This window comes from Ovis canadensis, chromosome 10 (assembly GCF_042477335.2).
Source record: "Ovis canadensis isolate MfBH-ARS-UI-01 breed Bighorn chromosome 10, ARS-UI_OviCan_v2, whole genome shotgun sequence".
In the NCBI taxonomy this organism is placed as follows: Eukaryota; Metazoa; Chordata; class Mammalia; order Artiodactyla; family Bovidae; genus Ovis; species Ovis canadensis.
Genome location: NC_091254.1, coordinates 29,747,258 through 29,760,505, shown reverse-complemented (window position 1 = coordinate 29,760,505; position 13,248 = coordinate 29,747,258). Strand labels below are relative to the sequence as shown.

General features: G+C 38.4%; 2 protein-coding genes across 3 annotated transcripts in view; one reads left to right on the top strand and one right to left on the bottom strand.

Annotated features, from left to right (window-relative positions):
• The window catches only part of GTF2F2 (general transcription factor IIF subunit 2), a 133,791-nt gene that overhangs the window by 66,018 nt on the left and 54,525 nt on the right, over positions 1-13,248 (bottom strand). The window lies entirely within an intron of this gene.
• On the top strand, positions 1,038-12,848 carry KCTD4 (potassium channel tetramerization domain containing 4). 2 transcript variants are annotated; one of them, XM_069601282.1, is made up of 2 exons: positions 1,038-1,303; positions 9,562-12,848. In XM_069601282.1, the coding sequence occupies exon 2, from the start codon at positions 9,747-9,749 to the stop codon at positions 10,524-10,526; it is 780 nt and encodes a 259-aa protein (XP_069457383.1). In that variant the 5' UTR covers positions 1,038-1,303; positions 9,562-9,746; the 3' UTR covers positions 10,527-12,848. The 2 variants fall into 2 exon arrangements, with proteins under 2 accessions (XP_069457383.1, XP_069457385.1); XM_069601284.1 differs by lacking the exon at positions 1,038-1,303 and adding an exon at positions 4,150-4,320.

The window sequence follows — 13,248 nt, the reverse complement described above, 5'->3', positions numbered from 1 at the left end:
TGTTTAAGGCATTAAGAATACATTCTGTTATCATTTCATGATTCCCGACCTTCTAATTTAAGTACTGGAAGGACGACTGGTCCTTCCATAGAGGCTGTGGGATTCTACTGTACTAAGTAGAATTTATTATGGTTCAGGAGGGTTATCTTTCCTTAGGCCTGGCCGTTTGTCAAACTTTTCTTTAGATTCTGGGAACTATTCCAGAACCTCTTTTAAATTTTCTCACCTCCCCCGCTTCTTGAGCTAGACTGGTTTGCTTACTGGTTTCTGCTCCTTGCAGCCCAAAGAATGGTATTTTATTGATCTATATACTGCCACCTAGTTTCAGAAAAAAGTTATGAGAAAGTATTAAAGGCTAAGTTACACAAAGTTCATTCTTATAACAAGAATGGAAGCATCCCAGTTCTAAATCTGTCACTAAACAGTGGAGTTACTTTGGAGAAGTTACTTCACATCTCTGGGTCTCAGCATCCATATGCATAAGGAAGTCACTGGGATCTCTTCCAATTCTCTTTCACTAAAATTAACAAAACAAAACTGGCCCTTCCCTCCAACTGGGGATGTTTTATTGTTTCATCAATATCTATTTTGTTTGCCCTAATACTTTCTAAAAGACCTAGATATAATTAAATTTTCTTTGAGCAGGAATTAGAGAAAAATGCTTTCTGGGAATGACAAAGAGAAAATGCTGAGAAGCTGTCCAGGACTTGAAAACACACAACCTTCTTTTCTAAGCTGGACCTTCCTACTATCTCAACTTGACATACACTACTGTATGATGATGGAGAAGGAAATGGCAACCTACTCCAGTACTCCTGCCTGGAGAATCCCACAGACAGAGGAGCCCGGTGGGCTATCGTCCATGGGGTCGCAGGGTCGACATGACTGAGCGACTAACACACACACACAGGATGATGCAGAACCCAGCAGAAGCAACTGACGGGCACTTTTTACAAGTTAAGGGCCTGGCCGGTCTAAACAAGCTAAAGTGACAGGTAAGCAGGAAGGGTGCCTATTAACATTGGCATGTAAGTAATGAGAGCCGTGTGTTAAGCAGACGCTAGGCATCAGGAAGTTACAGGCATTCATTTCCACGAGACCACTCTGGATCCAGTTCAACATGGAGGCCTTTAAGAGCACTGCCAACTCAAGTTAAAATACAGACAAGGTTAGAGTCAAGATTCTGGGCTAAACCTTGAGGCCTTGAAGCTACTTCCCTGATTCTTCACCTCATACCCGTGTCTGTCTTCTCTGGAAAAGGACTAAAGAAACAGTATTTCAAGAGATCAAGAGCATTTAAAAGGTAAACCATTGTTTAATATTCCTGCTAGTCTCCACTGTTCTCATTTAAAATCTTTTTCTAGCAGTTTCTGCCTGTGGTTAGGATAAGGCCTATTAATACAAGCTATTTGGCATCTTAACAAACGAGTTGCGCAAAGTTGCGATCCCTGTATTATTAAGAAGGTGTTTCTAATTGTATTCAAATTTGTGAATTGATGTTCCGACCTATTTAATATTCAGGAATTTTAGGAATAAAAGATCATACTCAGATTTCAGTAAGCCTACAGAGTCAGATTGTATTAATTACTTCAAAAGCAACAAAATGAGCAGCCATTTAAGTATTCCCCCGAATTATGTTATATAGTGTTTTCCTGTAATAATATTCAAATTACAAACAAGCCTGAATAGCTGGGAAGTCCCAGTTTTAAATCAAATACTGAAACCATAATCTGAGGATTAGATTTAGGATTAGAAAACATCTCAGTTTCCTCATTCATAGGACTGCTCTTCAACTTCTCCCCTCTGGACTGGGAGAAAGACGGTTTCTGTACATTCCTATACAGTTCAGTTCAGTTCATTCCTATACAAGGGATGTTGTAATGCTCACCGAAGAGTATCTGTGAATGACAAGACTGGCTGCCCAGGAGAAGAAAGAAAAGTGTGACCTAAGGTACAAAATCAAAGACAGACGATTTAAATGTACAAAGGAGTCTGGACTGCTCTATGGGTCTACAGAAGCCATAACAAACTTTTGATCAAAGAAATAACTTAGTGAACAACATTTTAAAAATAAACATTTGTGTTTTAATGTTTATGAAGCAAGTTCACAAGTTATTTTTCCTCCTGCACTTCACAGTAAGTCTCTTTTTTTGCTTATTATACATAATTAATATACACAATATGTATAATTATATATATATATAATTAATCAGTATAAATTCTCAAATACAGACATGGGTATGATAAATACAAACAGACATGACCTCTAACCTAAAAGCAGCTTTCAAGAATAAGAGGTTAAATAAAAGCCAGAAATAAAACTTTCATTTGAAAAAATGAAGTAATACTGTTTTATAATAATAAATGAAAAAGAAAACCATAGTACTAAAATAGTCTGCTTTAGTAAAACCTTCATCAAAAGGTGCTATCCACTTGCACTAGAAATTAGAGAGGATTCAAGAACAATAGCAACCATGATTATATGAAGAGAAAAACAAATCCTTCCAGGAAAGATTAAGTCTCCAGGAGAAAAGGCTTTGACCACAGGGCTGCATAGGTAAATAGTGCCAAACATGGTGCAAGGTGTGCTGAGAGGTACCAGAGAAGAAAAATACAGACCCCTGTACTTAAGAAAGCCTGTAGTCTAGCTGAGATACAACATTAACAAAATACTTAAGAGACAATCTAATGACACCTTTTTTCATCACTGACTATGAGTAAAGTTTCATGAATTTCATCCTCAATAACCCCAGTTCTCTTCACCATGTTTAGTAACAGTACTAATACCACACAGTAGTTTAGTTCTTTATGAATTTCAAGATACTTTAATAGGAAGTGATCCTCGTAACTACAGAGTAGAAATTACGCCCTCATCATTAAGAACTCCTCTGAGGTAAGTTCGCTTTCCTGAGCTCACCAATTTCCTGAATATAGTAGTTCTTCAATTCTGCTTGGTCCTAAGAATCACCTGGGGGAGCTTTTTAAAAACTGCAGGGTCCACTCTCGGAGATTCTACCTTAATTGCATTGTGTGGGCAAGAGGTGTTGTTACACAGTCACTAGGCAACTCTAATATGCAGCAGGCAGGGCTGGGAACCGGCGCCCTGATACTCTCTCCTCCTCTCTCCCAACACCTTCTCCCCTTGTCTCTCTGGTAACTGAATTTTCTGCTGGTGTGTGGACAACAGCTTGCAGAATTGCTCAAATATGCCATCAAATCTAAGATGCCATCAATTGTAATGTTCACCATTACCTTATGTGCCACCAAGAAAGACAAAAGACTACCATGAAAATTTTACAAGTCAATGATTTTAAGACACACCCCGATTACAGAAATGTTAGACGTAGAAAAGTGTGCCATATGATAGAGTTCTCCATCCCAGACTTACAATCACTCTACTCTCTGTTAGAAACTCCATGTCCTCCTGTGAACCATCATATCCTATCCTGTTGGTTCAGGCCCCCACCTCCCCACCCCTTCACCCCTCGACCATCTCATCACTAAAGACACAGGATAATCTAAAGAGAAGATGGTAACACAAGGGACAGTGCTAACGGATAGCATTTGGGGGCAGAGACTCTTTTGGTCCCTGATTTCATAGCAAAATTTACTTTACAATTTTTCAAAGTCATACCCCTCATTTTGAGATTGTAGACAATGATTATTAACTTAAAACATCTCCTTCTGAAAGAGAAGGCAAAATTCTGTTTTGCCAAATAGCACTATAAAAATGAGTTCTCTACAATAATATAATTTTGGTGTTCATTTGATGGCTCATAGAAGCACTTTGCTCATCTAGTTACAATAAAATTTTCCAGTGAATAATAATGCATAGTCTGCACTTCAAAAAAAAAAAAAGAGCACACTCATTTTAAAAACTCAAATGACTTTTGCTTACAGAATTATAAAACACAGGTTTCCCTGCAACACTCATCTCCCAAAGTACATTTTAAATATGAATTAGCATGATTTGTAAAGTGTTTTCAAGATTACCTCTGTAATGAAAAGCAAAGAAACAGTGGAATGGAATTTTGTCAGAACTTCTCCTCTGGTCATTTTTATGTGTGCTCCTTTTGACACAAAGCACTTTAATCTTTTCTACACTCCTCAAGTGGGGTTTAAAAATCTGCTGAAGCAGCAAAGTTCCCTGGGCTTCTTGGAAGACTCAGTTCAACGCTGTAAAACACTTACAAGCTTACTCCTCTAAATGGAATTACACATGCACATCACCATTCTTCCAGAAGCTATCGTGAACGAGGCCTAGGAGGACTTGACACTCTGCACAGCTGGTGAGATACTGTGGTCAGTCAGCTCTACAAGGTGGGTGAGACAGTACCTGTGCTGGTGAAGCCCAGTACCAGACAACACCTAATGCAGAAAACTTTCATATTTCAAAACAAAACTAAAGTTTTGGCATTTAAACAGAATTAGGTTAACACAGAAAAATCCGTGATTCTTAAACTATGTTAATACATAACACTGCCTCCTTTACTTTTGTTTTTCAACACCAAAAAGAAACAAAAGTAACATAATTATAGCTGAGTATCAAAATGAGTATTTCTCACATTCAATGCTATTAACAGGAGGCTATGAAAAATAAGAAACGCATACATTAAAAAAAAAAAAAAAAAAACTCTGCTTGTGAAAGGTATAGGAAGGTCAAGCCAAAAAGTAATCAGAGGACATGAAAGTCAGATGGCCAAAGGTTAGCCAGATTTTGGAAAATGAAAAAATAAAGATATCACTGCAGATCAAGTAGATGGGTATTAAATTCAAGTGAAGAAGAAAGACCCAGATTAATAAGTCTCAAAAAATACAGAGAAGTTCAGAGCCGAGACACAGTGACAGGTTTCAGTAAAAATTAACAGCTCCTGCTCTTTCTGTAGTTGGCTTCACTTTCTTAGTGCAGCAACAAGGAATCATCTTTTCCTTTTAAAAGAAAAAAAAAAAGGAATTAATGCATGCAGGTAAAAATAACCAAAAAGATTTGGTAGAGGCAGAGAATGAAGAACCAGAAACCCCATGTTTTTAATAAAGGCAGCTTCATCCCTTTTCCTTGAAAAGGAGTGTCTGAATTTCATAAAAGAGTGATCTGTTGAGTCTAGGGGAATTACCATATCTTTTATCTTCTAACCAAGAGAGAGATCTTCTTGGTAAGGTTCTACTTCCTTATGGCAAGACAATACCTCTGGCATATTCTGTGTCAATCACGTTGCTGACAATGACCTCGTTTCCCTTCAAGAGTTGGCAGATAAGAATTCCCATTGGCCTGGAGTAAGTTCTGCCTAATGCAGGCAGTGGAAGATTGGCATCACCATACAGCAGAAAGATTTTGCTAAAAATTGGTTAGGCACTGGGCCTAACCAATGAATATACTCAGAACAAGAACCTTTCAATAATACTGTTTAAGTCCTCTAAGCTGGCTACCACCAACAGGAACACAAATTAGCAATGCTGGTGAGTGAGGATACGGAGAAAGGGAGACCTCATACACTGTTGGGGTAGGTGAACTGGTGCAGCCACTGTGGAAAACAGTATGGAGGTTTCTCAAAAACTAGAAACAGAGCTACTGTATGAATCAGCAATTCCACTTCTGAGTATATATTCAGAGAAAATTCTACTTTGAAAAGCTATATACAAGGACCCCAATATTCACAGCAGCACTATTTACAATTGTGAAGGTATGGAAACCTTCACAAGCTAAGGGTCCATCCCCAGATGAATGGTTAGAGAAGATGTGGTGTGTGCGTGTATACATTCGCACAATGGAATACTACTCAGCCATAAAAAGAATGGAACACTGCCACGTGCAACATGGACAGACTCACAACTCAGGACGGACTTATGCCAAGTGAAACAGGTCAGACAGAAACAGACAAATACTGTATGACATCACTTGTATGTGAAATCTAAAAACAAAAGCCAGATAACACCAAGTGCTGGAGAAAATGCGGGGAAACAGGAACCCACAGGCACCGCTGGTGCAAGAGTGCACTGTTAGAGCGCATCTTGGGAGTCATCTGGGAGCGCCAAGTGAAACTGAACGTGCCTAGCAAGCTCTCCCCTGGGTATCTACCACACAAGTTTCCACAGACACCTGTAAGAGGACATGCTTTAAACTGTTCACCACAGCAAGGGACTGAGGCAGCCTGGGGGTCCATCACCAAGGAATCAAAAACAACATTCAATGAATGTCTAGGTGTGAAATACTCCAGAGGTAGTGAAATACGTATATACTACAGCAACCTGAACTAATGCAAAACACAGAGCTGAATGAAGGAAAAACAGACATATAGATGTACGTGAGAAAATACATCTTCAAAGTTGACTAAACTTTGTCAAACTTTATATGTGTGATTACAGATGTCTATGATAGACACTTAAAAAAAAAAAACAAACATCTTTCTGCCTGCAAAGCACATGAAATCTTCAAGTCTAGTGGTCAAGTGGATTTAAACAAGCTCATCTTTCCTGTGTAGGTTAAGCCCTTCTGCTTAAACAATTAACTGATTACTTCCAGTCTGGATCTGCAGTGAGGCAGAGAAACATGGTCACACAAACCCATGGATGTCCACCTCAGAATAGTTACCGAAGCACCATTTTTACAGTTTTCGGGCTGTGTGGACTTGACTGACATGACTCTCCCCACCCTCCAGCCCGCAAAGTAAGTAAATATAAGCTTAGAAAGAAAAAGACAACCTGGCTTTCTCCTCGGAAGCACACACACCGTACCAGCGGCAATGAGCAACAAAAGCCCTGTGATTAATGTAAACTGCAATCATGTTGCTTTGATGCGAATGGAGTGGAGCAACGCAGAGAAGGCGGGGTCTCCTGGGTACCATTTTTCTTTCTTAAGATTGCAAGTTGGGAGCAACAGGACTTAAAAAAAAAAAAAGTCCTATAGATTCTTATCAGCTTCCAGCGAGGCACTAAGACAAGCCTTCTGTTACACTACTGTTGCCTGGCCACGGGTGGCAAACACATCTTACATGTCAGGTTTGCAGAAGCTAAGAACGTCAGAGTGAAGTCTAGAGTGAGAAAGGGCAGTCAAGGGTTAGAGGCACACGATACGGTGGTTCACGGTCAAAGAAAGCCAGAAGGAAAAAAGACACACACCAGTAGGTTTAAAAATCAGAAAGCAGAAGTGAGCGAGTCAGCAGGTTTAAGGGGGCCCTGGGGGTGACGGCTGAAGGGGTCAGCGTGGTGCCTCAGGTCTCCAGCCCTCGAGGCCCAGCCTCTAGCAGCACTAGCCCCAGGGCTCCCCCAGGAAGGCGTCGGTAAACGGGCCAAAGAGAGTAAAATGCAGCAGACCAAGGCTTACACAGAATTCAACTATCTCACTTTATTTTAACATTCAAAGAAAACGTGAGCACAGTCGCCACCACTATCCTACAGCTGCGTTCTACTGATTCTGGTGTCCCATGTGCATTGTAAACAACTGTTTGGTTGGGACCTATAGAACAAAAGTCAAATTAACCTAAGAATTTTTTTGAATGAGAAAGACTGGTTTCGGAAGCTTCACTGAAGTCTTCTCAATGGGCCTTACAGATGCTAAAAAAAGCAATTAAGAATATCCACAAAAAACTTGGAAAAAAAAACAAAGAAGGTCTACCAATTACTCCAATAAGGCAAAGTTTTTTTCTTTCTTTAAAAAAAAAGGGATTACCACAAATGACTTTTTGAGGATTCTTTGGACTGGGATAGGTAGAACAGACATTTATGTGACTGAAATGGGACTGCTACACTACCTGGGGCGGGCTTCCCTCACGGCTCAGTCGGTTGAAGAATCTGCCTGCAATGCAGGAGACCTGGGTCTGAATCCTGGGTCAGGAAGACTCCCTGGAGAAGGAAATGGCAACCCACTCCTGTACTCTTGCCTGGAGAATCCAGGCAATGGACAGAGGAGCCTGGCAGGCTACAGCACACGGGGTTGCAAGAGCTGGACATGAGTTAGTGACTAAACCATCATAAACTTCACTAAAAGAGGACTATACCTGTAAGCGGAACTGGCACGCCTTTGCTGGTTGTGCTATTCCGTGCTTGCTACTCAGATACATTTACTACTAAGAAAAGAACTCCCACCCCCCGCCCCAAACCTATTCCATATTTCAGAAAAAGTCATATCCATAGGTAAGACTTGATTCCCAAACCACAAAATCAACACACATGAAATTGTCAGACTATACCAGTAAACTTTTCTTAAATGATGCGGTGCTGAGAGGAAGCTTTAGTCTAAATTCTCCAGGCCAGAATCCTGGAGTGAGTAGCCTTTCCCTTCTCCAGGGGATCTTCCCAATCCAGGGATCGAACCCAGGTCTCCCACATTGCAGGTGGATTCTTTACCAGCTGAGCCACAAGGGAAGCCCACTTCTATCAAAGCTGAAAAAATTTAAATGCCTTTAATGTAATAAAAATGTAAATAAATTTGACCAAATCTGAAGTCTAATTCTGTAGTTCCTCAGAATAATTTAGCAGGTAGATCAGCCAAATAACAGTGTACTGGGGACCATGTTCACACTTCTTACCACTGGGTCTTTAAACTCAAGAAATGAAAACTCAGATCCCTAAAATGTTTTGGAAAGCAATTTACGAGGGAAGAAGAAAAAAAAGAAAGGGAGGGGAAAACACCATCCTCACACTGTTAGAGCTCAAAAAAAAAGGGGGGGGCAACAGGCTTTGGTCTTTTCTCTCCCTTTTTGTGAACGCTGGGGGTGAGGGTGGGGGTGGGGAACAGCAGCAGCAGAAGAAACCCAACTAATCTGGCCCATGACATTATTTTATAGCAGTTATTTTGAATCTGTCTGTGTCTTATCTTCTCGAGGGAGCACTCATTCGTGCGCACACACACAAACACATAAACACACAGACACACGGTTACAGCATTTTCCACAGCAGTCCAAGTCTTTGTTCAGTATGTTTAGGGTGAAACAAGCTCATGAATTTTCCATAGGAAATCTTAACCAAAAAAAAAAAACACAAAAAAACCACTGTAAAGCCTGTATATTTGACTTTTTTTTACTTGTAGGGTAAAAAGCCAAAATAACAGAACCTTTTGCTGAAAGACATGAAGAAAATTTCCTCTCTTACTGATTCCCCAAATCAGAATCACATGCAAATCCAATTAACTTAAGTACAATGTCACAAATAACGGGTTTAAGTATTCTCATTTGTGTTTCTAAAATGACACCGCCACTGTGAAATGTGTGACCTTTTACAGGAGAGAAAATTCTATACACCTAGGTCCTTTCTCTTTGGGTTTCCTACTTACAATTTACTTTAAAATATGACAGCAATTCCCCATATATTATTCTCTGAAAGGTGACAGTATTGTTCAATATTAAGCCTGCCTGTTTAACAACTTAATTTTGATACTGAGAAGTGAATAAAAATTCACACTTAGCTGGAGAATTAAATATATGTAACTGCTTAACTGCCCATTGGAAATTCAATTCACTGAGTAACTTTTATTTACGTCTAAGAATATCTATGAAAATCTTTTCACAGCAGGCTCCTTCCCTGATACGGTTAAATGCAAATTATCTTTTTTCCCTCTTACTCCAGAAAGCTCCTGCATACATAGCTGATACGCCACCTACTGCAAAACCGAGCTGACAGCGCAGGCGATGCTGCCAGCATTTCCATTCCATCACCAGGCTGGGGCTGAATAAAGGCGTGTTTGTGTGGTAGTGTTTCTTTTTTAAAAATCTCAACGCCAAGAAGAACAAGCTGAAATAGCGTGTTCAAAAATGGAGCGTAAAATAAACAGAAGAGAAAAAGAAAAGGACTATGAAGGGAAACACAACAGCCTGGAAGATGCTGACCAGGGAAAGAACTGCAAATCCACTCTGATGACCCTCAACGTTGGTGGATACTTATACATCACTCAGAAACAAACACTGACCAAGTACCCAGACACTTTCCTTGAAGGCATAGTCAATGGAAAAATTCTCTGCCCGTTTGATGCCGATGGTCATTATTTCATAGACAGGGATGGGCTCCTCTTCAGGCACGTTCTAAACTTCCTACGAAATGGAGAACTTCTACTGCCCGAAGGGTTTCGAGAAAATCAACTTCTTGCACAAGAAGCAGAATTCTTTCAGCTCAAGGGACTGGCGGAGGAAGTGAAGTCCAGGTGGGAAAAAGAACAGCTGACACCCAGGGAGACCACTTTCTTGGAAATAACAGATAACCATGATCGCTCACAGGGACTGAGAATCTTCTGTAATGCTCCGGATTTCATATCAAAAATAAAATCTCGCATTGTCCTGGTATCCAAAAGCAGGCTGGATGGCTTTCCTGAGGAGTTTTCTATATCGTCAAATATCATTCAATTTAAATACTTCATAAAGTCTGAAAACGGCACTCGACTTGTACTGAAGGAAGACAACACCTTTGTCTGCACCTTGGAAACTCTGAAGTTTGAGGCCATAATGATGGCCTTAAAGTGTGGTTTTAGACTGCTGACAAGCCTGGACTGCTCCAAAGGGTCAATTGTTCACAGCGATGCACTTCATTTTATCAAGTAATTACCTGTGTCATGAACAAAGGCAACAAGCATGCAGCCAGCAAGCTTCGGAAAACCTCGGCATCAAAGGCATCCCAAATAACGTGCCCAACTAGCTCTGTACTCAGAGTCCTGCTGCTAATCAATTACTGTGAGCTAACGGTATGTAAATTCTATCGCTAAAGATGTCCTTCTCTAGGGTGTTCCTGCTAATCAAATGTACACTTAAAGTGAAAACAGTGATCTTCTACATACTGTAAATAAAGACGGAATGCTTTTGCTATTTGTTTATTTTTCCTTAAGCTATCTTTCAATCAGAATGTCTTGGGTACTTGTACAATGAACAAGCATGTATACTGTCATTCTTTTAAGGAAAGGATAATAAAATATTTTAAGGGACTGTGAGACTTTAAATCCGTTCTACTCATGGCAAAAATCTACGAAGAAACTGAACTGATAAAATTAACCATTGAGAGCAAGAGAGATGTGCAGATCTACTAAAACAGAGCTGTGGTGAAAGCAAACTGAGATTGGAAGCATCAAAGCTACGGATTTAACGTTTGGTGGCAGGCGCCGAAAGCTTGTTCATAGTCTCTGTATTTCACACGAGAATTGCAGCTGGATTGATATGCTGCTGAAAATTCCTAGAAAACTGCTTGATGACAATAAAACAAAATGAAAGCATGACTAACTTCTTTGCTTATAGTTAATAATTATAGTAAAAAGTTTCATGTGTCACTTTTAAAACAAATATGCCTTTTAATGACTTCATACCATATTATGCATTGATGCAGTTAACTGGCAGGCTGCAGGCTATAGTAAACCTGGCTGGATTTGCAAGTGACAAAAATCAGCCAATTCATTCCTTTGCAGACTGAACTCCAATACAGCATGGGTAACTTATTCTCAATAAAGTATATGGTATTAGAATAATGAAGAGAGTTCATTTTCAGAATTATCCTAAATATCTCATCTTTCAAGCTCAAAAATAACACATGAGTAACACTAAACATTATTCCTATGAAAGAAGTTTATTGATTCTTCTCAGTACCTCTTTTGATGGTAAATCTCAGGCTCAGTGAGTTTGTGGTTATTTCTTTAGTTCATGCTAAACAAGAGGTTATTTTTTAAAATTAGGTTTTATGTATGGCTATCTCAATTAAATAATCAAGAAAGTTAGCTTTAAAGGTGAGAACATTTTTTGCTCGAAAAGAACAGCTAAATCATTTATTTCTATGCCACTTATTTTCTTTGACTTCTAAGTACAAATAACATCTTAATTCACCCCTTTAAAATTTAACCATTAAAACTGGTCATTAAATCTTGACTTTAATAAACTTTAACAAAATATTTCTGAAAATCTTAACTGAGATTACAGAAGTTAGCATCTATGCAAAAAGTTTGCTTACACATAAAAACTTAGGAGAGCTAATATTCACTCAGAACTATAACTGACTTCCTATTACAACATCTAAGGTAACATAAAAGTTGGCTGTACATACTAAAAGAAATATTTTAAAACCTACTGTACAAAAAAGTCTTTTAAAAATCCATGTTAAAAACAAAAATCTCTACATCAACTGCATAATTTTCTTTCTGTATAACAAGAAAAAAATTTATAACATCAAATTATCCCTTATGTACTTAAAAACAGCTTAATCAGGATTCAAAAGAACTGTGAAAACAGAAAAAAAAATACTAAAATCTATTTTATCAGTCACTATAATTGAACTATCTACATATCTCTCCAGCTTATGAGTTGACTTTTCCTTGGCATTTGGACTTTGTAATATTAAAAAAAAAACAAAAACAACACGGTAATGATTTAATGTCAAAGTAAGATTTTCTCTAACAAGGTTTCATTTCAGATAATAAAAATAGCCCTGACACATCTTTTTACAGGAGATATAGTTTGTACAAATCTCCTTAGAAGTATTATAAGTAACGCTTTTGCATCAGTTCACAAAAAATTTAACTGTTATAACAAAATTTTATTGATGGAAACCATTACTTTAGGAAATCTGCCACTGATTTTTTGAACATCTCTAAAAACTCATTTCTGAAATGCATTTAATTCCTCCTTAAGCTTTATCATAATATCCTAAAACATTTAGTAATCTAGAAGGAAATATGGCTAGATTGATTACTCTTGTAGAAATTTTCATAAATATATCTTCAAAATCACTTGCACTGGTATTTACATATTCAAGTGTCTGCATATTGTAAAGTGCACACGAAATACCTAGTTTTTTAAATTTTTATTGAAATATTGGTGATTTACAATGTGGGGTTAGTTTCAGGTGTACAGCAATGGAAATACCTAGTGTTTAAACTTTACTACTTTAAAAAATACTGAAATACTTCCCATTCAAAAGACTCAAGTAATTGTACAAAATGTCTACTATAAGTCAGAGTGAAGTTGTCAGAACATTTTTGTTTGCACTCAATGACGAACTTCCTCAAATCTTCTCTCATATTGTTCTAAAGAATAAATCACAAAGTGACTCTATCTTCTTTTTCAGAAGAAAGGTAATAAGAAAACAGGTTACTGCACTTGCCACATGCCTAATATATATATGCGTGTATTTGGAATTATACCACATGGTGATTCTAGCATTACCCTTAAAATGTAAAAAAACAAACACACAGCTTAAGGTATACTGTATTTCTAAAATGCGTATGGCAGTGTGCAGAACAAAGGGAAATGCTTACACAACTCAAATGATACAGAAATGATGACTACT

What these genes read in the sequence shown, in the direction of transcription:
- KCTD4 (XM_069601282.1), top strand. Translation starts at nt 9,747, where the DNA reads ATGGAGCGTAAAATAAACAGAAGAGAAAAAGAAAAGGACTATGAAGGG.